Source organism: Callorhinus ursinus, unplaced genomic scaffold (genome assembly GCF_003265705.2).
Source record: "Callorhinus ursinus isolate GAN/ISIS: 27379988/994484 unplaced genomic scaffold, GSC_fseal_2.0 scaffold3, whole genome shotgun sequence".
Lineage (NCBI taxonomy): Eukaryota > Metazoa > Chordata > Mammalia > Carnivora > Otariidae > Callorhinus > Callorhinus ursinus.
This window is the reverse complement of record NW_027397065.1, coordinates 32,727,063-32,748,941: the sequence shown is the minus strand read 5'-3', so window position 1 is coordinate 32,748,941 and position 21,879 is coordinate 32,727,063. Positions and strand designations below refer to the sequence as shown.

Here is a 21,879-nt window from a genome sequence, read left to right as displayed (position 1 = left end):
TATAGGGAGGGATGCACACATACTCATGCTAAAACACTACATCTCTAAATATTTTTTTAAACAAGAGTTTATATAAATCAAGACATTATTAAATGGCTAGGCATATATGTATAAATAGGAGCTGGTCTTGAAGTATTGCATTCTTAAACTGAACAAAGTGATTAGGATAACTGATAGCTAAATAAGGTTTTTATGTGCCTGTGGGAGCCGTATTAGGATTGATTTGACAAGTCAGTTCAGCTGTGGCAACAGTCATAATATCTAAGACAACATTATGTTTTATTAGTAAAATCCTTAAGTGTAGCAAGCTGTTTGTGACAAAACAGTCCCATATTTTAATGTGGGGGGTGAGGAACGCAAGATCTGCAAAATAGGAATAGCATCTTCTGAAATCATAATGTATCTGGGCTATATTAAATAGATTAACACTGATTATTATTTTTAAAAGACTAATAAATGTACTCTAGAGGATGCAAGCACCTTTGTTAGTGATGCTCAAGTCATATTTTATCATTATTTGGAGTAAGTCAAAAACATTAACCATCATTTTGCATGGCCTGTCCTCTCTCTAAAAAATATATACATATATGCTTGCAGTAAGAAGCCAGATAGTAAAACAGTGGCCTTTGATGATTATTTTAGGGAAATTCTTCTACCAGAAAATAATTAGCCAAATGCGATACCTTTTGAAATAGTTTTTGAAATGAATGTTTATCAACATGCAGTAGTCATAGAATTTTAAAACCAAAAAGGATCTTAGAGATTTTCTCTGTGTTCATCATCTTGTGAAAACTCCTCACCAGAGTTTCTACTCAGGTTAGCTGTATTTTTTAGATGTCTTCCAAATATTTTGAGGGACCAACAAAAGCTTTGCAGCTTTAAGGTGGCTCTCCGTGCCCTTTTATATCAGAAAGAAGCAGTGAGGTTGAAAAACACCATCTTGATAAAAATTACATTTATCTCATTTGAAGATTTCATTATACTCCAAGTCCATTTTGATGTAATCCCATCTAGTTTGATAGAAACCATCTTCCTAGAGTCATTTTTAATGGAGTTCCAGTGATATATCCCTAAACCAGCAAGTTCTTAATGACCCTGGAAAGTGACTGCTTGATTACACTTTAACGGTATTTGCAAATAAAATCACAAGTAATTAAGGGGAAATCTCCAGGCTTTTGAGCAAGTTTGATGCATGATAACTGCCTGATTCAGCTTCATCTAGAGTAATGCTGTGTAGGCAACAGCTACTGAGATCAATAGCAACGTAATGATAGTGGCAGAATTAAGTGAGTAACCTGAGAACTGTGCCTCAGAATGCATGCAGCTGCCGCGAACCAAGGCCACACAGTGCACTCCGTGCTTCCGTCCTAAATGTTCATCAAAAGACGCCCTGCAGGAAAATGGAGTTAGATGCTCTTTATTGCTGATCGTGTCTCTTGCCACATTTATCAGGGAAATTGGATTAGCAGTTGGCAGCTGCAGGTAGACAAGATTCTGCAGTGATTAAATATGCAGCTTGGCTGCATTTGTTGTGACAGACCTTTAGTAAATTCTACTGTAAGCACCATCTGTCTAATTTGTATAAAGAAAACTTGGTGCTTTAAGCTACCGATAAAGAACTAAATCTGTTGCTTTATCATAAACAAAACTTTTGCACTAAATGCTTTTAAATGTAATTTATTAGGTTAAGCCTATTTTTCTATCATGATGAATAAATAATACATGCAAAAGTGCTTTCAGGTACTTCATTTTGCAAGTACTAGAGATAAAAACAGTTCTGTTTTGTTCTTCAATAAAGTATTTAGTATTCCAATCCACAGGAGGTGATGCTGTTAAAATATCTCTATGAAAATGCCGCAGGACTGCCAAATTCATTTAATTTGCAACCCTTACCAGCATTTTCTAGCTCCCTATTTATAGATATTTTTCAAATGCGGGTTTTAGGATGAACATAAGCATCAAGGACCTATGTTGCCAAATTGAAATATGGTTGTGAGGGGAGGAAATGCTGCAAAACTCTTAAATTTATAGCTTTGTTTTCTTACTTAGTCCTAATAAAATTGAAGAGAACATTGAATTTTTGTCTTGGGTTTTTCTCTCCATAGTAAAGGGAAAAAGAAAGCAAATGCTGTGACAAATCCTGGCTCCAAAGCATTAGTTCAAAATATATGTGTTCCCCCTATAATTGTATCCACAGTAAAATATAGTCCACACTCCCTTGACTCATGCATCATTTTTGATTTGGCCATGACGTCATCGAGTTTAAGGAAAATGAATGAAAACTTCTCGGAGGAAGAGGAGCAGTTAAATAGGAACCTGCTATCTTTAGTCCCTTCGTAAAAACTCCACAATGTTAAATTATTTAAAATCCTTGATTTTCAGCATGCGCACATTAAAAGTTTTCGCACTAAGTGCCAAATGTTGCAAACAGCACTTTAACAGAATGATTTTGCTTTGATCCCTGTAGCAGTTCCTGAATAATTTATCACAGGTTATTGCCTTAATTCTGGAGAGGGATAGAGCAATAAAGGCAGATGAAAACACTCCAGTTGAAACACCTTGGGGCCTGCTCATTCCTCTGACACGGCTCTTTTGTTGGAACTATTTAGAGGTTATTAAGATGTGTCTCCAGAATTAAGAGTATGCTGTAAGGATGAAGACAGCCATCTTAATTCTAAAGACAAAGCACAATGACCCTTCACCTTCTTTTTCTTTGTTGTTATTATATAGTAGAATTATGAGGATAATATTATAGCTGCCCCCAGTAGTACCACTACAGTAAAGGGTCTGTCAGACTTCCCATTAGAAACCCTGTTTTGGGGGTCAGGGTGGAAGGAGCCGCATTTCAGCTGTTTCCCGGCCCATTCGTCTCACACTTTGGCACACAGACAACTGTTCACCGTGCAGCGTGCTGAAGCACTGAGCGGTTTCTCCTCGAACTATCCAGAAGGAATCCTTAAGATCAGATACCCCTGACCTACCCGGCTCCCCAAACCAGCCTCACTAAAGACATAGGATCAATCAAGTGTGAACCAACTGTAGGAGAAGGGCAACTTTTGAAATAAACCCCTTTGTACTATTTTAAATGAGATGGTGAACCGAGGCTCTTCCTTCCCTAAATTTCAGTCAGAACGCCTCTTGCTCTCTGAGAATGCTTAGTAGTCCAGTTGAACTTCTAGGTAACAGTCGGCCTGTCTCATAGCAGAGCTGGGTACATTTTGGCTACCAAGAAAGTACTCCCATAGTGTTGAGTATCTGTATAGACTGTTACAGTACTCTTGCTGACGTAAGATACAAGATATTGTTTGAGCATAAGAAATCTGTTTCTTATTCACGTGAACACTGCATTTTCCTGTCCAGTTGAATCTATTGAAAACATACAATTAGTTCCTATATTGTTATATGCTTCCTCTGCTCTGTAGTAACATTTTCTAAAAGTAAACGTTGATATAATTTCATAGATTTGAGTCACTTAGAGCACTTTTATTAACTTGGCATCTTTTAAAGAAGAAAAATTTGTGAAAAAGTAAATGTTAACCTTTTTGTGTAATGAAGATGGTCTAAAGATATTTTAAGAGCCCTTTGCACTAGGCATGAAGAAAGTGAAACTCCTGGTTCCTATTGACCAGTTTAGAGCTGAATGTGGGTGCCTTATGTATATGTGAAAACTTAATGTTATTTGAAGCATAACCTGTAACCTGTAAGTATACATAATAAACATAGAAATGCCCACTGTCAGAGAAAGACTGCAGAGCTACGTACTCAGAATAGGATTGTTCCAAGAAGGCTTCTTAGAAGATGTGTTTTGTTCTGGAGGCTGTGAGAAACGTGGAAAGCTACAAAAGAGGGGAACAGGTTCCGGGTGGTGAAAATAGGTTGCATAAAAGGCAAAATGGCTTTTTTTAAAAAATAGCAAGTCACATGAGAGAACTGTAAGGAGGTGAGCCGGTTCTAGACTAACAAGAACTAGTGAGATTATGAGAGGAAAAAGAATGAGTCATTTAAAGAAACAGAAACAGATTCAGGGTTTACAGACTCAAATTCAGATTACCATCACTTTAGAAACGGTTAGGCGGTTAGAAACTAAATATTTTATAAACGACTTCTGGTTATATCGAGTCACCTTTTAGGTACAGGGTTGGGGGACGATCAGAAATTGCAGGTACTTCTGACAGATAAACGGTTATTTTACTTTGAGATGTTATTTAGCCATTAAGATGAGGCTTATGATTCACTTCCAAGTCCTTGATGATCATTTAAAGGCCTTCCTATAAAGAGGTTTTCATTTCTTAACCAATGTGTGAGGAAAAAGAAAATCTGGTAAAAAGAAAACTTGAGAGCCATTTCCTGGCAGAATCTTCCTACTGAAACAGTATCTTCAGAAACCACAGTTGCATATCTCAATTATCCCACCCCCTTGTTTTGCAATTCTGTTTATTTGTGCTCTTTGTTCTGACGTTCTAGCATCTGTTCCTGGGTTTTCTTTTTCTCTTCCCAAGCATCATCCTAAGGACAGCTTAATTAAGAGTCCGTAGTACAAATCAGATCTCTTTTATTTAAGAGTCAAGTGGTTTTTTTCTGTCTCTCTGAAACTAAAGATTTATGGAACATTTAGTACGTGTCAGGCTCTTGTTAGGCGTTCTTACATAAATTTATTAAATTTATTCCTCACAATGCCTCTGTGAAAGAGGCAATAGTAGCCCCTTTTATAGATGAGAAAACTGAGACTGTACATTGTTGCCTTGCCTTAAGTCTTACAGTCAAGCAACAGAGCTGGGACTCAAATTCAAGGCTTCTAATAACCAATACAGATCTCTTTTCCTTACACCTTTTCCTTTTCCTTGCTTGGGGATTGTGAATGCCCTTCTCGGAATGTCATGGTAGCAATAGGTCACCTGGCCAGTTTTATTTTGTCCTCGGTGACTAGAGATATTCTTTCAGGATCTTTAAATGCCAGTGTGCTTCCAGGATAGACTCTAGGTTGCATAGTGGACTGACTGCATGCAAGCCGGTGTGGTTAAGATTTGCTATTATTAAATAACGTCTAGACCCTGTGCATCTCTGTTCTGTGGAATTATCAATCCTCATCTCCCCCCCCCTTTTTTTTTTCTAATTTGGCATTATTCAGAAACAAAGTATATTAAGAATCCAAATGTTCCTAAACTACTGGAATCATGACTTAGCTCAATTTATAAGAAGCAAAGTCGAGTTGGTCAGCAGATTTGATGGTCTGTTTGTTTAAAAGGGTCTACGGTTTTCTATAGAAAGGGATCTGAGCGAGACATTTTAGCTAATGAATCAAAATCAGATATGTGGTCATTATTGCCTGATTATTACTCCATCTGCTCTGTGCTAACGTGAAAATCAATTACTGTGTCTCTTTCCCACTGACAGCGTATGTTGATCGGGCTGGCAAGAGATCTTCGAGGGATTGCCTTTGCACTGAACACAAAGACCAGCTACACCATGCTGTTTGACTGGATGTATCCTTATTACACTGTGACAATACCAGCTCTGTGCACAGAGGGATGCCAGGCCCCTCGCTTTCGTTTAATAGTATGGCACAGTAGGGAAGAGGAAACAAAGCTAAATGAACTAATGTGTAATCAGCTAAAAATTACAGCACAGTGGCAGCAGTGCAGATAACTGAGCACAGCATTTGGAGACCCAGCTCAGAGAGGTCACTTTTTGGTGCCATTAAATATTGACAACTTAAAAATCACATCCCCAAATGATTGTTTATATAGGGATTGCAGGGATAATCAGGCTAACATCTTTAACTCAGGATCAATGAATCTTACCATTTGACATTTTTCGAGGAGATTTGAATTTCTACTCCATCTCAATTAGGAGGGCTGAGAAGGTTACTTTATCTCTCAGAGGCTTAATTTGTCATGCTACAGTTTTTCGCCATCATGAAAATATTAATGGACATGAAGAAGGGGGAAATAAATGGTCAGGATTTTTCATTTGGTATAAAATCTGAATTTTCCTTTGCCAAGGCTTAGTACAGAGAACGGCATCAATAAACAAAGAAACAAACAAACATCTCCCACAGAAATACCTCTTCACATAAGAGTGAGACGAGTGTGGACTTTGGTGTCAGACCAGGTTTGAAATCCAGCTCTCCACTTGCCGTGTAAACCTTGGCAAGTCATTTCACCTCTCTGAGTCTTGGTTTTCTCATCTAGAAAAGGAGACATCCAGTATCATAGCTCACTCTGACCCTTAAAATAGGTAGCACACTTTGTATAATGTCTGGAACATATCTGGGAGTCATAAACAGTTGCTATTAGTACTGTTTTAATAATATTGTATGAATCCTCCTTGATCCTAACAGGAAGTGACAATTTACACAAGTCGTATAGGTGTAATATGTTTTCATGTCTTTATACATAAAACCATCAGAACACCTAAAAAGAATTCGATAGCCTTAAAGCTATTTTATTTTTTAAGTTACGCTATTTCTCAGTTGCTCTTGACGTCCTTCTTATCCAAACTTCCTTCATAAATTAAACTGCAAAAGAAACTTCTTAAAGGCAGTCTTTCACTATGGATGCCACATAGCTAACAAGGGATCTGGGCATGTTTTAGGGCAAACTCTATGCATTAAAAAAATTTTTTTCATATTAATTGGAACACTGACTTACATTTTTAGTTACTATTAAAACCTACTTCATCAGATATATGTGTCCATAGAAGGGTTAGAGATAAGAATTTTCCATGTCATTGAAGAACCATGTCTTTATATCAGCATACAAAGTACATATACAGAGACTGTAGTTTTTAACATGGGAAGTCCTAAAAGTCTTTTAACTATGAAGAATAAACTGAAATTACATACGACCTTTTATTTATCTAAACATAAATAGAAGCTCACAAAGTAAAAACTTTCATTTATTTGAAAAAATCATAAAAACCTAGTTTTGGCACTTTAAAATTGATGGTGATCTACCAAGCTGCAACTCGAGGCCTAGTCCAGCAATTAATATTTCATGTTTCCCTCCTCAACAGTTCCAACCAAGAATCAAGTCCAGAACCTTTCCTCTCAGTGTCAAAGAATACAGATATCTGCCATAATTGATACTGCCTAAAATTCATAGAACATATTGTAATTTAAGTTTTTAATTAAGTCTGTTTTCCATTTCCTCCCTAAGCTTCGTCTTTTGGGCACCTAGCTGAAATGAAACTTTTGTCCAGCAGATGGCAGACAAGAGCAAATGGAAGGCCTTGGGACTTAATGTTTTGTTTTGAACTGGAAACTATTGTCTCCTCCATGTGACCATAGATGTTGATGTTATTAGGGTCAGTGGCGAAGGGTGAAGTGTCAGTTATGCAGGAAGCTGTGTTAGATTGCCAAACAGGATGGCTTGGTACCGGCTTTGCTTATAATAATTGAGTTTCAGTAGCAAATCAGCTTCCTTGGGAAAAGGCCAAAGGCTTTTCATAATTGTATTGACAACAAAATGAATATGATAAATGGTGTTCATTCAGTTGAGACAAGATTTATAGTTTTCCTTTGGGCAAGGGATGAAGAGCAAATATTTATAATAATAGTAAAATTTGTTTAAAAGTTACATTATTTGATAATTCAAAAAGCTTTATTAAAATATTTTGAAATACTTTAAGCAGTTTCAGGTGATAAAGTATAGATTCTTTTCAAAGTATTCTAGTAAAGTAAAAATGAATAAGTATATGGTAAAAAAAAAAACATGGATATGAAAGTCATTTATTCTTCCTGAAATATTGATATGTCAAACCGTCAGTGATGATTCCCACATTACTGCTGGGGAAAGTTAGTTTTGCCTTTTATCCACATAAATGTGTGTTCTTTAATTTGTTATACAGTCCTTAGCATGCAGAAGAAATGTCCTATAAGAGCATATGTCATCTTAAAGTCAAAATGCATTTTATTTATGGCGATTATTTGATAAAATGCTATTTTAGTGGTTAGCTATTTAATTCAAAAACATATCTGCAAACACTACATTAACTGCTACACGAACTGCATTGCTTATCACTGTCCTTCCAAAACCAAATTGCCTGCAACTACATAGCAAACATGTTGATAAATTGTTCTGCTCCTGGAGAATTGAAGAATCGTTGATACACTTCTTTGCCCCTATAGTGAGAACATGGCAATATAAAAACACCTTACTTTGTAGTGCATTTAGTCACCTTGTTTAGACTTTTCCCAGATCATACTTAGACTGCTAAGTGTCAAAAATCCAGACGGCAATTGGAAAAAAAAGAAAAAGGAACGTGTATGATCATCATAACCTGATCTCTAAGTCCACTGGTTTTCAGTCAGGTCATCGGTGCTGTTTATTAATATGCATAAACACATCATACAAAGACAAGACCATGTGTAGGTATATAGAAGGGTGCAAACCTCTGAATAAAACAGTCGTGGACTCCAGTCCTGGCTTCACCACTTAACCTGTGGGGCCTTGGGGAACTTCCTTACTATCTCAGCATCAGTTTTCTCTTCCACAAAACAGGGTTAATCATACCTGTCCCACAGGTATAGTGTAAAAAGTGAGTGAACTGCCATCTATAAAGGGCCCACTATAATGTCTGGCACAAAGTAAATACTCCACCACTGTTGTTAGTTCCTCTCCCTGATACGGAATGAGACAAAGGAATCCCATTTGCTCACTTATTCAGCAAATTTGGCTAAGGACTGTGCTAGGTTTCATGAGGGATGTAGATTACTTAGACTCAAATCCTACCCCAGAATGGGCTTATAATTAAATAGAGTCTGTTAGATACCTACATAAATGACTGTAATAAAATATAGAAGGTGATGAGTGCCATAACAACAGATACAAATAGAGTGATTGCATTTAGCTGGGGAATCAGAAAGGGCTCTGTCAAAGTGCAGATATTTCCCTGGATCTTACCAAACAAGTAGGATCCGAGTATTGGAACTCTGAAGTAAGAGGTTTTCGGTTAGCCTAAGCACAAGTTTTGGAAGGGGAGTAGAGAAGATGTTTTGTTGTAGGTACCACTGATTTCATGGTTAGAAATGCAGGTTGCCTGGGACCCTTGAATATGAAGCTAAGGAATTTAGACCCTTATCCCATAGATAGAATTAGGGAGTTGTTTCCATTGACTAACAAAATCAGAATTGTGTTTCAAGAAGAAAATAATCGGCACTATGTTGGACAGACTGAAATAGGGAAGAAGGTAAACCTGAAAAATCACTGTTCGGCAAGCATTGTTTTAAGTACTATGTGTCAGGCCTGAGGAATGAATAAAAGGATTGCTTTTTACCAGAATGAATAAAATGGACGGCTCTTTAGAAGCTCACAATCTAGTGGATATATAACAGCCTAATATTCACTAGTATAACATACTAATGAACAGTCAATGTGTTGTCACAAAGATGTATGCAAAGGGCCATATGAACATGTAAGAGGAAGAGATTGGCATTTTGGGCCAAAAAATAAAAAATAAAAAAAGTAGGCTTCCCAGGGAAGTGAAAGTTGGGCAAAGTGTTGGAAGCTGGATAGGCATTTGCTAGACAGGAGAGAAAGGAGAGACTTCCAGCAGCATTTGGCTTCGCGGACAAAGGTATGCGTGTTTTGCATTCATGGAGTACCTTTAAAATAAGCTGTGAACTGGCAGGCTGTTTCTCTTCTGGAATCACATCCTCACACCCCTATCTCCTAACAGGTTTAAGAAAAACTCCTTTATTGCCTTCTAGGATATTACCATCCTTCCCCTACTATGAGATCCCAGAGGGAGAGAATTACGTTTTTACTCATTTCTGTTTTCTTGGGGCCCAGCACATAGTAAGTTAGACTAATTACACGGTGGGTGGATGGATGGGTGGTTGTTGTCAAGAAGGAAACCCCATACTTCTCATTTTGTCGTATTTGGCATCTGATTAAGGCAATGTCACATCATTAATGCTTTTGATCTTTCACTTATCTGATGGAGACGTTAGGAATTCGTCAAGAAGGTTTAGGTGAAAGCAATAGGGCTGTGCCTCTTCTACCTAAGGGCTCCCACTGTCTTCCCGCTTTCCATATATACGTAGTCCTCACAGGCCCTGGAAAATTAAACTCTGAGAGCAGGTTCTGCTTCTCACCCTGTAATCTGAGTCTGGCACTCTTGCTCTGAAGCCCTTTTCACCTCCCTGCTCGGTAGGCCTCTACTCTGCTTCCCAGTAATCACTCATTTTCTCTGTGGCAGTCACCTCTGTCAGAAGCATATTAGAATTGGCCCCACTCTCATTCCACACAGAAAAGGGAGCATCCCCTCATATCCCCCGGCTTTCTCCCATAGTGCATGCAGTGTGCTCTGAAAAATAAGATGGGCCTGATGCCTTTAGGATGCCTGGCAAAGGGGCTTGCGTGTGCCTAGGGTACTCTGAGATTCCGAGATTTGGGTCTTTGCCGTTTCCTGACAAGCCTTTCCGATGCTTTCCCACCAGTGATCACTGAGTTCATGCTCAGGGGATCTCTTGGTGGAATCCTTTCTCACCTGTGCTCCTCTGGCACTGCTTCTGAATTTTGGTACTCAGAGCATCTCTACTAGATGTCAGCCACTCAGACTTGAGGATGAATTCCCCAAGAATAAAAGCCACACCTTACTTGTCTCTGGATCCCTTGCCCCTAGTGCAATAAATAGCACATAGTATCTATGATCTGTCGAAAATAGCGTATTTCCTACTACGTGGAAAAAACAGTAAGTTATCTGACAATAGCCAAGATAGAATTAATAATTAAGTTCATTAAGTTCAATTAATTTCATTTTTTTTCATTTCTATCCAACTGAAACCTTATATATACACACTTCTTATCTCCCTTCTCCACCTTATTTTCCATTGTAGTACTTTCTAACATATTATGTATGTCTTTTATTTATTTTCTGCCTTTTCTTATTAGAATATAAATTCCATGAGGGCAGGAATTTTTCAGTGTTTGGTTCACTGGTGTCTCCAGAGAGTCTAAAACAATGAATAGATAGTTCTACAATAGGCCTTCAGTAAATACTTGTTAAGTAAATTCTTTCAACATATACAAATACAATAAATACAAATACAGAGCCTTAACATTGTATATCTGGGGAGACAAAGTATTGCTTTTTGCAATTTTAGGGAGCTTGCCACTCTTAAGGGATTAGAAGCCTTATTTTCATTGGAAGAAATAAATAGATAGTTCTAATCAAATACACTATACCTCATTTTTAGGTTGACAAGTTTACAGCAACAAACATTTATTGAAATCTACTTTGCGCCAGGTCCATGTGTACAGCAAGTGCTGTACAGCTAGGTCCTGCCCTCAAGAGGCGTATAATAGAATAGGAGAGATAAAGAGATAGGAAAGCACTAGCACAGGGTACCATAGCCATACATAGGAAACATACCTAACCAAGTCTTAGGGGAGGGGGAGGCCAGGGAGGCTTCTGAGGGACAAATAGCAATAGCGGGGGGCATGGTAGGGAAGAACAGTCTGCCCTTTAGAAACTCACTTTCTAATGGGGCAGGCAGGTGACAGAAGCAAGCAACCCTAGTAGAATCTGTTGTTAAGAGACCCTGTATCGGAGTGCTCATTGAACGTAGACGAGGAAGAGATTGACGCCTTTTGACAAAAGAGAGAAAGTTTCACCATCCCAGGGGAAGTGAACTTGAGCTAGGTTGAAAGAGGAATGGGTTAAAGCAGAAGAAGCCGCATGTAGAGGAATGGAGACAAGAAAGTTGGCATCTGTGGATTTGCAGAGAATTAAGAACGACTGAACCATGGATAGGGCAGGAGTACTAAGAGATGAATCTGGAGGTATGCAGGACTGGATCTTAAAGGTCCTTGTATGCTATCCTAATGAATTTGAAATGTATTTTAAGAACAGGGGGAAAATTGTGATCTTTTTCACCATGGAGATCTCTACCCATACCACACAGGGAAGGAACGCCATAAAGTGATCCAGTTCAACACTTTCATTGAAACAGAAAGACAAGTACGTTGGAAAACATCAGAAAGAGAGAGACCTAGAGAGTAAGAAAAGAAAAAGGAAATGAAGGAGTGGCACAGTAAGAGTTTTTTTCCTGCTGCAATTTTAGGCCTTAATTTTCTATTTATGTGTCCATTTGTCAAGGAGGAGGTCAGTTATGGCTTAAAGGGCCAGTGGCGCTGAGGCAGAGTTTTCCAGATTCTGTGGTCTCCACCATTGACTTATCAGAGGCATACACTGCTTACTATTGATGAGGATGTTTGAGAATTTCTCCTTGGGTGTACATGGGACTACCTTTTAGCTGACCCTGAGTATATTAAAAGTTACCCGAAGCTTTTCTTCAAGCTAACATCTCCTGTGTTCCCTGGATCAACTGCAGTGGGACCAAGCAGAGCAAGTCAACAACTTAAAAAAGATAGATGTATGGGGGTTATTATTACTATTTCCCTCCACTTTTATGTATTTTCAAAATTTCATAATAAACAACATTTTTTTTCTTAAGTAGTTTAATGTCCAAGAAAATGGTATTAACAATTCAAATATATCTTTTTCCTCATTAAATTTCTCTTCCTTTCCTACAGTATTAAGCACAATTCTTTAAATGTGTTACTTATATGATACTTTCGGGGTGTGTCTTTTATTTATAGTGTGTACCAAGAATGAAGGAACATAATGTATGGGAGATGTTACAAAGAAGAGCAAATCATTTACAGTCCCCCCAAAAATGTACAGCTGTGCAGGTTAGGGAGAGCAATTTATAAAATTGCTATTGTATACTAAACATAGAGCAAATGTGGATTCCTTTTTTGCTTTTTAAGTGCCACTAATTTTCAGGAACAATATTTCTTTTGACCCAACTTAAGTTCTTTAACAGGCTTTTTAAAAGGTACCCCACATATCTTCCCATTCTTCAGACGACGATTGAGCGGTGGTATGGAGAGCCAGCATGTACCACTCCCATCTTAAAACTTATGGCAGAACTGATGCAAAATAGGTAAGAAGTGCACTGAGGGAGAAAAAAAAAATCGCTATTTGGCAGCATCTCCAGAGGTCAGATTTTCCTGCCTGCTATGTGTATATTCAAGGCTTAGCAAGCACTCAGGAACCAGAAGGTTTAAAATAACTGGTGAAAGCAATAGAATTTGAGACATAAGGTTGAGACCTCTTGGGAGAAAGAACGTAGTACACTTAGGTATGTGAGGTGAAAGATTACCGCCACCATTATCTAAAATAGTCAAAGGCACAAATGGAGGAAGGGCAGCTATTTTAACCGTTTCACGGCGTAACTGAATTCTGTAGACTTTTAAGGCAGGAAAGAAGTTTAGAGGTCTCCAAGTTGGGCTGCTTTCTTTATGAAGAAGGGGACTGAGTCCCAGAGCAGTTCATGGACTCATAGTTTGTCTCAGGAGCCCCCGGGATTGTCCCTGCTTTGACTCCTAAGTTATCCTTCTTCTTCTTTGGCAGTATGCATGTATGTGGATGATTTGTGTGCTCAATGTTTTCATTTAAATTGCGATGACATTAAACAGGGGTGCCTATATCTTTTCGAATTACTGTTTTCATTTGGAAGAGGGAACGTAAATGCTCAGTAGTGGAACTGCTGGATCATCTGGTAGTTCTAGTTTTAATTTTTTGAGCACCCTCCATTCCGCTTTTCACAGTGACTACACCCTTTTGCATTCCACCAACAGTGCGCAAGGGTTCCTTTTTCTCCACATTCTCACCAACACTTGTTATTTCTTGTCTTTTTGACTCTAGCCGTTGTAACAGATGTAAGCTGTAATCTCATGGTGGTTCTGAAACTAATATGACACTATATGTTAATTATACTTCAATAAAAAATTTTAAGAGTGAAAAATAGCATAAATAGCAACGACAACACTTGTTTTTTGCAGCTACAACACTTCTTAAAAATTGCCTGAAAACTTAAAGAAAAAATTGCCTAGTTGACCTTATAATTTGCACAGACCAGCAGAGATTCAAATACTCTGCATGTAAATATTAACAAAGATGTAGCTAAAAGAGAAAAACTGCAAAAAGCCAATTGGTTTTACCTCTTTAAAATGTCATTATGAATATGGCTTCACACCAAATTACCTGTCACTTAGCCATCCTATTTCATCAGCTCCTCCTTGTAAACTGCGTGTTGGAAGGGAGATATCCAGACAGGGAAGGAGTATGGACTGCAGCTGTAATTTAGCTCTCATGCTGGGTTTTTCACAGTAATAATTTAAAATCTATTAAACAAGAGGTGGGAAAAGACCTGGCAAATAAAGAAATGTGAGTATTACTCTTTTTAAGGCTGTTTGTTTTTTAAAAACTATTCTCGTATGTATCTTAGATACTGAAGGAAGGATAGCTATGTATTTCATATTAGAAATTTGGTTTTATGAAATTATGTTGCTGATATATATTGCTAATAGAACATTTAATACTAAATGAAAAAATCATTGCATTATATATTATATTTTATGCCTGCCGTAGGCAAATGATTCATATCTATCTAGCGCAATTATCATATAAGAAGTACCTAGTGAAAACCTGTAACCTCAGAAAATGTTATCTTGTCTATAATTCTCCAGAATCTAATGTGAATTATATATGTACATTTCTTTTCTTTAGTCAGTAATTGTATGCCAACAATCAAAAAGTTCACAATATTTCTAATAAGTTATCATTGCACCTTATCCTAAAGCATTTTGAAAAAGCCTGGAGAAGCAACAATTCATCATTCCTGGCAAAAGGACTTTAGCAAGTATCTTTGCTTTTTTGGTATTTCTTTGCTAGGACCTGGTTTCATATTTTTTGCTAGTCCTTTAAAAATATATACCGTTATTTCTTGAAAGCACAGACATCCGGCATATCAGAGCCAACTAAAGCCAAACTGATGTTTAAAAAACAAATATGATGTCAGAATGGCATGTCAGTGCTGTATCCTGTTCATTCTGTTCCCCCACCTGTCAGGAACCCGGGAAGTAGAATTGTTCTCGTTTAGAACTTCTGGGACTTCTTTCTCTTTATTTGAGCTATGTACAATGGACACTATAGTCTGAATGGAATTTATTGTACTTGAAATATGCTTGAAGTTTCAGATGATTCATTATGCATATGAACAGTATTAAAATTACCTAGATCTTCTATCCGTCACTTTAGAATTTGTTTTGAAAGTATGTATGGGGCACTACAGGAGATTGCAAATGTAAACCTCTGTCCAGGTATTTATATCAACTTACATATACACACCTGGATTTTGTTAATACTATCTATCAACCACTTTGCATGAAAAGAGAAGAGAAAGGTCTGCGGTATAGGATGTCAAGATATTGTTTTGATAGATAAAAGTGAATCCTTTAATCAGCAAATGAATGAAATTAACTCTTCTTAATTGTCCTAATGTCTTTATAGTGAGAAATCAGCATACATGTTTTATCAACACTTGTTTAATGGAATGGCACTTTTTTAAAAAAAGGATAATTGTAGGGGCGCCTGGATGGCTCAGTCAGTTAAGCATCTGACTCTTGGTTTCCGCCCAGGTCCTGATCTCATGGGTTGTGAGATCGAGCCTGCCTCGGGCTCTGTACTCAACAGGGTCTTGAGAGTCTTGAGAGTCTCTCCCTCTGCCCCTCCCCCACTCACGCATGCATGCACGTGCTCTCTCTCAAATAAATAAATAAATCTTTTTTAAAAAGGGATAATTGTACTGCTGCTACTTCTAATACATGAAAATGCTAGGGACTTTAAATCTACATCTGGTTTCTTTATCTACATACAGAGTCTGATTTTTTGCTGTATTTCTTAGATCCCAGCGTTTGAATTTTGATGTATCATCTCCTAATGGAATTCTTCTCTTCAGAGAAGCTAGTAAAATGATTTGCACTTATGGTGAGTATCTTTTTCCATATTTGTCTCAGCAATATAACTTTATCTCTTTGGAGAAAAGAAAGATGTTAGTTATTTTGTTCTTTTGAACCTTCATATCTGTATGAATTTGTGAAGTGGGTAATAGGAGTGCAGAAAGCCAGAGCTGTCATACTGGCATCAAAAGTAAGTAAGCAGCACGCCTTTGACTACAAATCATGCCTGACCAACTTGATGAATTTCTTTTGGATAAAATTGCAGTGTCAGTAAGCAAAGGGAATACGCTAGATAGAATACTGAAAAGTTATAGCATATTCAGAATTGCCAAAAGTTACATCAGGGAATTTGCTACTGTGAATCAAGGAATGCTTAGACCAGTATGTCACCAGCACTGAATTTTGGAAAAATATCCTGCTAAAGAGCAGTAAATATTTTATTGTAGTGAGTTTTTGGGCACTGCACTCTTAGAATCAGAGTTCTATAGTAAAGCTGGTCCTATTCAGTTATCGTCAAAAAATTCGGTTAGCGGTTACAGTTGAACCTTAAAACTACCATAAACCCTAATACTTGCCAATTCTGACAGTTTCATCAATGAAGTTCTCAACTCTCTGAGATCTTTATGGAGCCTGGCCATGGGTAAGAATCCTCTGTTCTACCCTGCCCCATGAATGCTGCTACAGGCTGGGCTGTGTGCAGTGCTCTTCTTGAGAGATGGTTCCCTGTGTCGTCTCCTCGTATTCTCTGCTTTGCCTGTTGGTTCTTACTTTTCCAAATCAGTAGCCAACTCTGAGTACATTTGGTCTCAAAAATTACCTGAAATTCTCATATTTCTTTTTGAGCACCTTGAAACAGATTTTGCAAAATTTTGTAAAGCCTCTTTGAGAGTGTGTGTGTGTGTGTGTGTGAGTGTGTGCACACATATGTATAGGAACAACCACTAAAAGTGTATCACCTTTTTAAAAGTAAAAGCCTGGTTTTTTTTGGTTTTTTTGTTTTAAAAAGCAGAAAAACAAAAATTGTTTTCACTTCAATCCAAAACCCATTCTGGGATGGTAATCTATATGCATTGTAGGCCTCTTTTAAAAATGCTTAGTCTTAATTGTGCATTTGATTTTTAGAGTTTGAGATTGTAAGTGTATGAAAACTACAGAAAGTACCTATTTAAGGCAGTAAACTTTCACTCTCCCCTATTCATCTGTACCAGCAACTACATTGTCACAATTTTTTTTATCTGTTGGAAATAGACACTTCAGAATCATATAAAGTAGAAATGCTTTGCCTCCTAAAGGTAAAAAATGGACCCCTTCTCAAATATTCTCAGTGCAGTTTGCTGTACTTCCAGTGTATATCTAACTCCTTTCATTGTTTTACCATACAAAGATAAATGTCTGGACCATTTTCCAAAATGGTATCTTAGAAAAAGCATAGTTTTGGGGACACCTGGGTGGCTTAGTTGGTTAAGCATCCAACTCTTGATATCAGCTCAGGTCTTGATCTCAGAGTCATGAATTCAAGCCCTGCATTGGGCACCACGCTGGGAATGGAGCCTACTTAAAAAAAAGAAAAAGCATAGTTTTTGAAGATTAAAAGCTCTGAGTACCAATCATAGTACCAACCCTTATCAACTCCATGACCCTCAGCCAAGACACCATACCTCTTTGTGCCTTGTTTTCTCATACACGAAATTAGGAATAATGACTACCTACTGACCTACCCGTCTACTTAGAAGAGGTGGTTAAGTGAGCTGCTCCGGGTAAAGGGCTTGGCACAGGGTGTGACATGGAATGGCATTCAGTGAACATGCGTCTCCTTGATCCAAAGCCATTCTCTTACACTCACAGAACCAGCCTTCTTTGGACAGGGCTTCACTGACCACATCACTTTTTGGTTGTACTCTTGCTGGGACCACACCGTCCTGCTTCCTTCTGCCTATAAGTGCTTCGCTTCTATTTCCTCTCTTTTAAAGAGGAAATGATGTTTCTTATTAGGAAGCAATGTATGTATAAGAAATGCTTAGTAGTTGATAGAGCTTTAAATGTAGAAATGTCAGATTTCTGTTACCAATCACAATTGTATCTTTCCTTCTTCTTTTTCTCGATCCAGTTTCTTTCACTAAGTGTAATTTTTCCTTTGGGGCTTATTCACTATTACATTAGGACTGATAAGAGCAGTGGCTTTCTCGTCCAGTGTTCCTGGACCTCTAGGGCAGAATGTATGTCCAGCAAGTGACACCAGAAACAATCTCAGAACAGTGCCAAGTCGCCAGGCTTCAGACGCTCCGCAGTCCTCTGTCACGTTGTCTGACATAGGCACAGGCATTGCAGCAAAAGCTGAGAAACAACTATGTGAGGATTACGTTGGAAGAAGAAGAAGAGGAGCAGACAGAAGGAGAGAGAGGAAGGGTGGGAAGAAAAGAAAGGAGGCAAAGCAGAAAAGAGAAAAAAACCTTCAAAGCATTCTTGAGAAGGAAAGCCGGTACGTTTTCTTACCCTAAAGAAAAACTCTAGGGGATGAAAGCAAGGCGCTGCACCTTGGCTTGGACTAATAATAATAATGGTAGCTTTTATTTTTTAATCAGCTATTACATGCCTGCTCCTACACTAGACCATTTATCATTCATTAGCCTATCAAGTCTGCAAGGTGGGTATTTTTCTGCCACTCAGTACTCATTTGGCCTTGGCTAAGTTGCTTAGCCTTTCTTGCTTCGGTTTCCTGTTAGACGGAGAAAAGAAAACCTACCTCATAAGGTGGTTACGAGGATTCAGTTCAATAGTGCATGGCAAACTCTTAGACCAGTTAGCTTCTGTGATGACTGTGATGAAGAAATCGAAGCTCATAAAGATTAAGAAACTTCCGAAAGATTGCATAGCTACCAAGTAGTTGAATTCGAGTTTCATTCAGTCTGTGTAACTTCAAACAGGAGTCCTGTAGGACTCCATAGTCCTTATTGCCACTTGGGAGTTGCCACAGGAAGATTGTGCCTTGAATATTTATGAGGAAGCACAGTTCTTTAAAATATGGTGATTTCTATCCTAAAACTTAAGGGAAACCAAAGGCTCAGGGGAAAAATGTCCTTCAACTTTGTCAGCCCTGACTTCAACACGTGCACTTTACGTAGAATAATAGAAAAATATCTTTTGCCCTTCACTGATTCCCATGCTGGCCCCCATCAGCCAAGCTGATTTGATCTATCTTCACCCCCTGTAATGCTTTATTACCCATGCTTTTCCCTCTGGAGACTGTAATATGCTCATGGAGGGAGTTCATGTGGTCACCATCCAGGAGGCTGGAAAATAAGGGAGAGCATGACTGGGAGGACACAGAAGAGCAGCATTATTTATTTCTTTGGTAAGCCAAGCGGAAGGGAGGGGAAACCCATGGAGGAAAGAGGCCAGAACATTCTGTGATCCCTTCTGTCCCCATCTTCACTGGGTTTCTTCTCTGCTCACGTCTCATGGGCAGTGTTTGGGCAGTCAATGATTGGGGTGGTGCAGAACAGGGAGGACTCTTTTTCATAAGCACCTGATTTGTTGCATATTTTGTGGAACACCTCTACCTTGCTGCTCAGTGAGACTGGCAGGAAAATAATACTTTTGATATGCTGTTTTATTTATCTGCATTCTGTCATGATATACTTTGATGTAAGTTTTTAATTTTGCTTCAGCTCTCAGCTGTTCTCGCCGTTACAGCTCAGGGTCAGCAATGAGGTTAGCCACAGTAGCACAAAACAATTTCCTGTTTGTACAGCCCAGGTAACATTTGGATGAGGATTAAATTTTACCACATTTTCTACTAGCCCAAGCCTATTATTTCTAATGAGTTTTAAATTGCTTCAAGAACATGTATTTCAAAACTTAGTGCTGTGATCCATTCAGCCTGAGCAACTTAATAAAAGAAATTTCTTTCTTAAATTTTTGGTTAAAATGTTGCATGCAGTGTAATAAATGTTATTACTTTGGAAACCGACTTCTCAGTTTTAAGAACTGGATGTTTTTTATGCTCAATTTCCATTTGTCTCATCTTTTCTTCCCTTAGCCTCTGGGTACTGGTATCTTTAGTGACATCTATTGGTTGAAGAGTGCACAGAAGGGAGAAATGGTGATTATTCTCGTAAGACTAGCCAAAATGGAACTGCTTTTATTCCTTCCTTAGATAACCTGATTTAAGAAAGCTCAGTGTGCAAAAATCTAAACTTTGAAAATGGATGGAACAGTTATGATTATTCACTACATCTAAGAATTTACATCAGGGTTCTTTAAAGCAGTATATACGCTCCAGGTGCATTTAAGGTATGACTTAATCATATGCTTAAATTGGATTTGTAAAGCAACGTACAAACCACTGTTATTTATTGTGACCTAGAAAACAAACTAGTGGTTTTCCAGCTGGATTTTGCGGAGCCCAAGAGATCTGTGTAAGTACCATCGAGGCTCTCCAGATAGCGGGGGGGAAAGCACCCTCCTGCCACCTTGACCAGAACCACCCAGCTATGTAGTTGCACTAGGTTTGTTTGTAAAGGGGATCACCTTTTGAGAAGTTTTTCTCTTAAAGACCTTGAAAATTACTGGCATGTACTATTAGAAGCATTGTAAAAATGAAGGATTATGATTGTATATTTATGTTTGAGTGATTATAAAAAGATAGTTGAAGAGTACTTTGGTCCTGAAATAACTAGAGACTTCAAAAATATCACCAGGAAATAACAGTTCTGGAAAACAAACTATTCAGGAACCACATACGTGGCCTTCTACTTGGTTGGGGACATAGAATGACAAAGTAGTACAGTAAAGCTCACAAAAGTCTTCTGAAGGCAATGGAATGATCAACCCCTTGAGGATCAAAGCACCAGGATCAGGTGGCTTACAAAAGCAAGGCCTTGAGGAACACGTTCCACAGCAGATCCACCCATGTTGGACTTGGCTCCTCTTTGCACACAAGCAGAAAATACTGAATAAGCTGTCAAGTAAGTGAGGGTGATCTCCAAACAAGTGTGTGGAGTTCAGTGGATTCTTTCACCCAGGCAGCTAGAATTTATTGAGGATTTACTATGTGTCTGATACTGTGAGAGTTGCAAGGGATAGGAAAAGAAAGAAGACACACAAAAAAGAATCTTACTGATTCTTCTCTTGAGGAACTTGAGTCCAGCAGGGGATTCAGTCAAGTAAATGAAGACTTAGGATGCATTGTGCTCACATTTATGCTTGAGAAGCACACAGTACAATGGGATCCCAGAAGAAGTTTCTCACTCAAACTGAGGAGTCAAACAAAGAAGTACCTTTTGAAGGAATAGAATAGGGTCCAGAAGTTTGAAGATGCTATTTCAAGCAGACAGTAGCTTTTACAAAATTATATGCCTATAAAACATTAGCGTGGTGTTAGCAAACTGCAGAATTTCAGAAGAGAAAGTGAAAATTCTGATTATCTCATCAGTCAAAGGTAACCATCCCTAACAGTTTAGTGTGTGCGTTTCCATATTTTTTATGTGTGTATAGATACATTTTAGTGGTATTATAATATACTTGCTAATATGTAGTTTGCCTCTTTTACTTATATCATGGCCATTGCTCCATGTTAATATATATAAATCTACCTTTAGAATGTTTTGAGCAGAGGAGTAACATGATTTGATACTGGCTTTGACGAGATGATAGAGTGGTGAGAAGTGGTTGGATTTTGGGTATATTTTGAAGGTAAAGCAAATCAGATTTCCTGATGGATTGGAAATATGGTATGAGAGAAATAATGTAGTCAAGGAATTTTAGCATGAACAAATGGAAAGATGAAATTACCACTAACTGAGTTGCATGTGAAGGGGATCAAAAGTTCCATTTTGGCCATGTTCAATTTGAGATGTTGATTAGACATCCCAGTGGGGATATGAAATACAGAGTTGGTACACGAGTCGGAGGTTTGGAAGTTAGGTCCAATCTCGAGAAACAAATGTGGAAGTCATTGGCTTTGAGATGGTATTTAAAGCTGCAAAAGTAGGTAAGATCACCTATGTGGTGGGTGAATATAAATATAGAAGACTTAGGTTTGAGTCCTGGGGTGCTCCAGTGTTAC

The 21,879-nt window shown here is 38.1% G+C and overlaps 1 protein-coding gene across 8 annotated transcripts in view; it reads left to right on the top strand.

The window, feature by feature from the left end:
• RANBP17 (RAN binding protein 17) overlaps positions 1-21,879 on the top strand; it is a 324,967-nt gene that overhangs the window by 255,855 nt on the left and 47,233 nt on the right. For all 8 annotated transcript variants that reach the window (XR_012377245.1, XR_012377247.1, XM_073890032.1 and 5 more), the window contains 3 exons: positions 5,395-5,483; positions 12,845-12,952; positions 15,758-15,840. Coding sequence is in view for 6 of the 8 variants with exons in the window: in XM_073890032.1 (XP_073746133.1) it covers positions 5,395-5,483; positions 12,845-12,952; positions 15,758-15,840 (280 nt within the window). In the remaining 2 variants the exon portion in view is untranslated. The remainder of the gene's footprint in view (positions 1-5,394; positions 5,484-12,844; positions 12,953-15,757; positions 15,841-21,879) is intronic.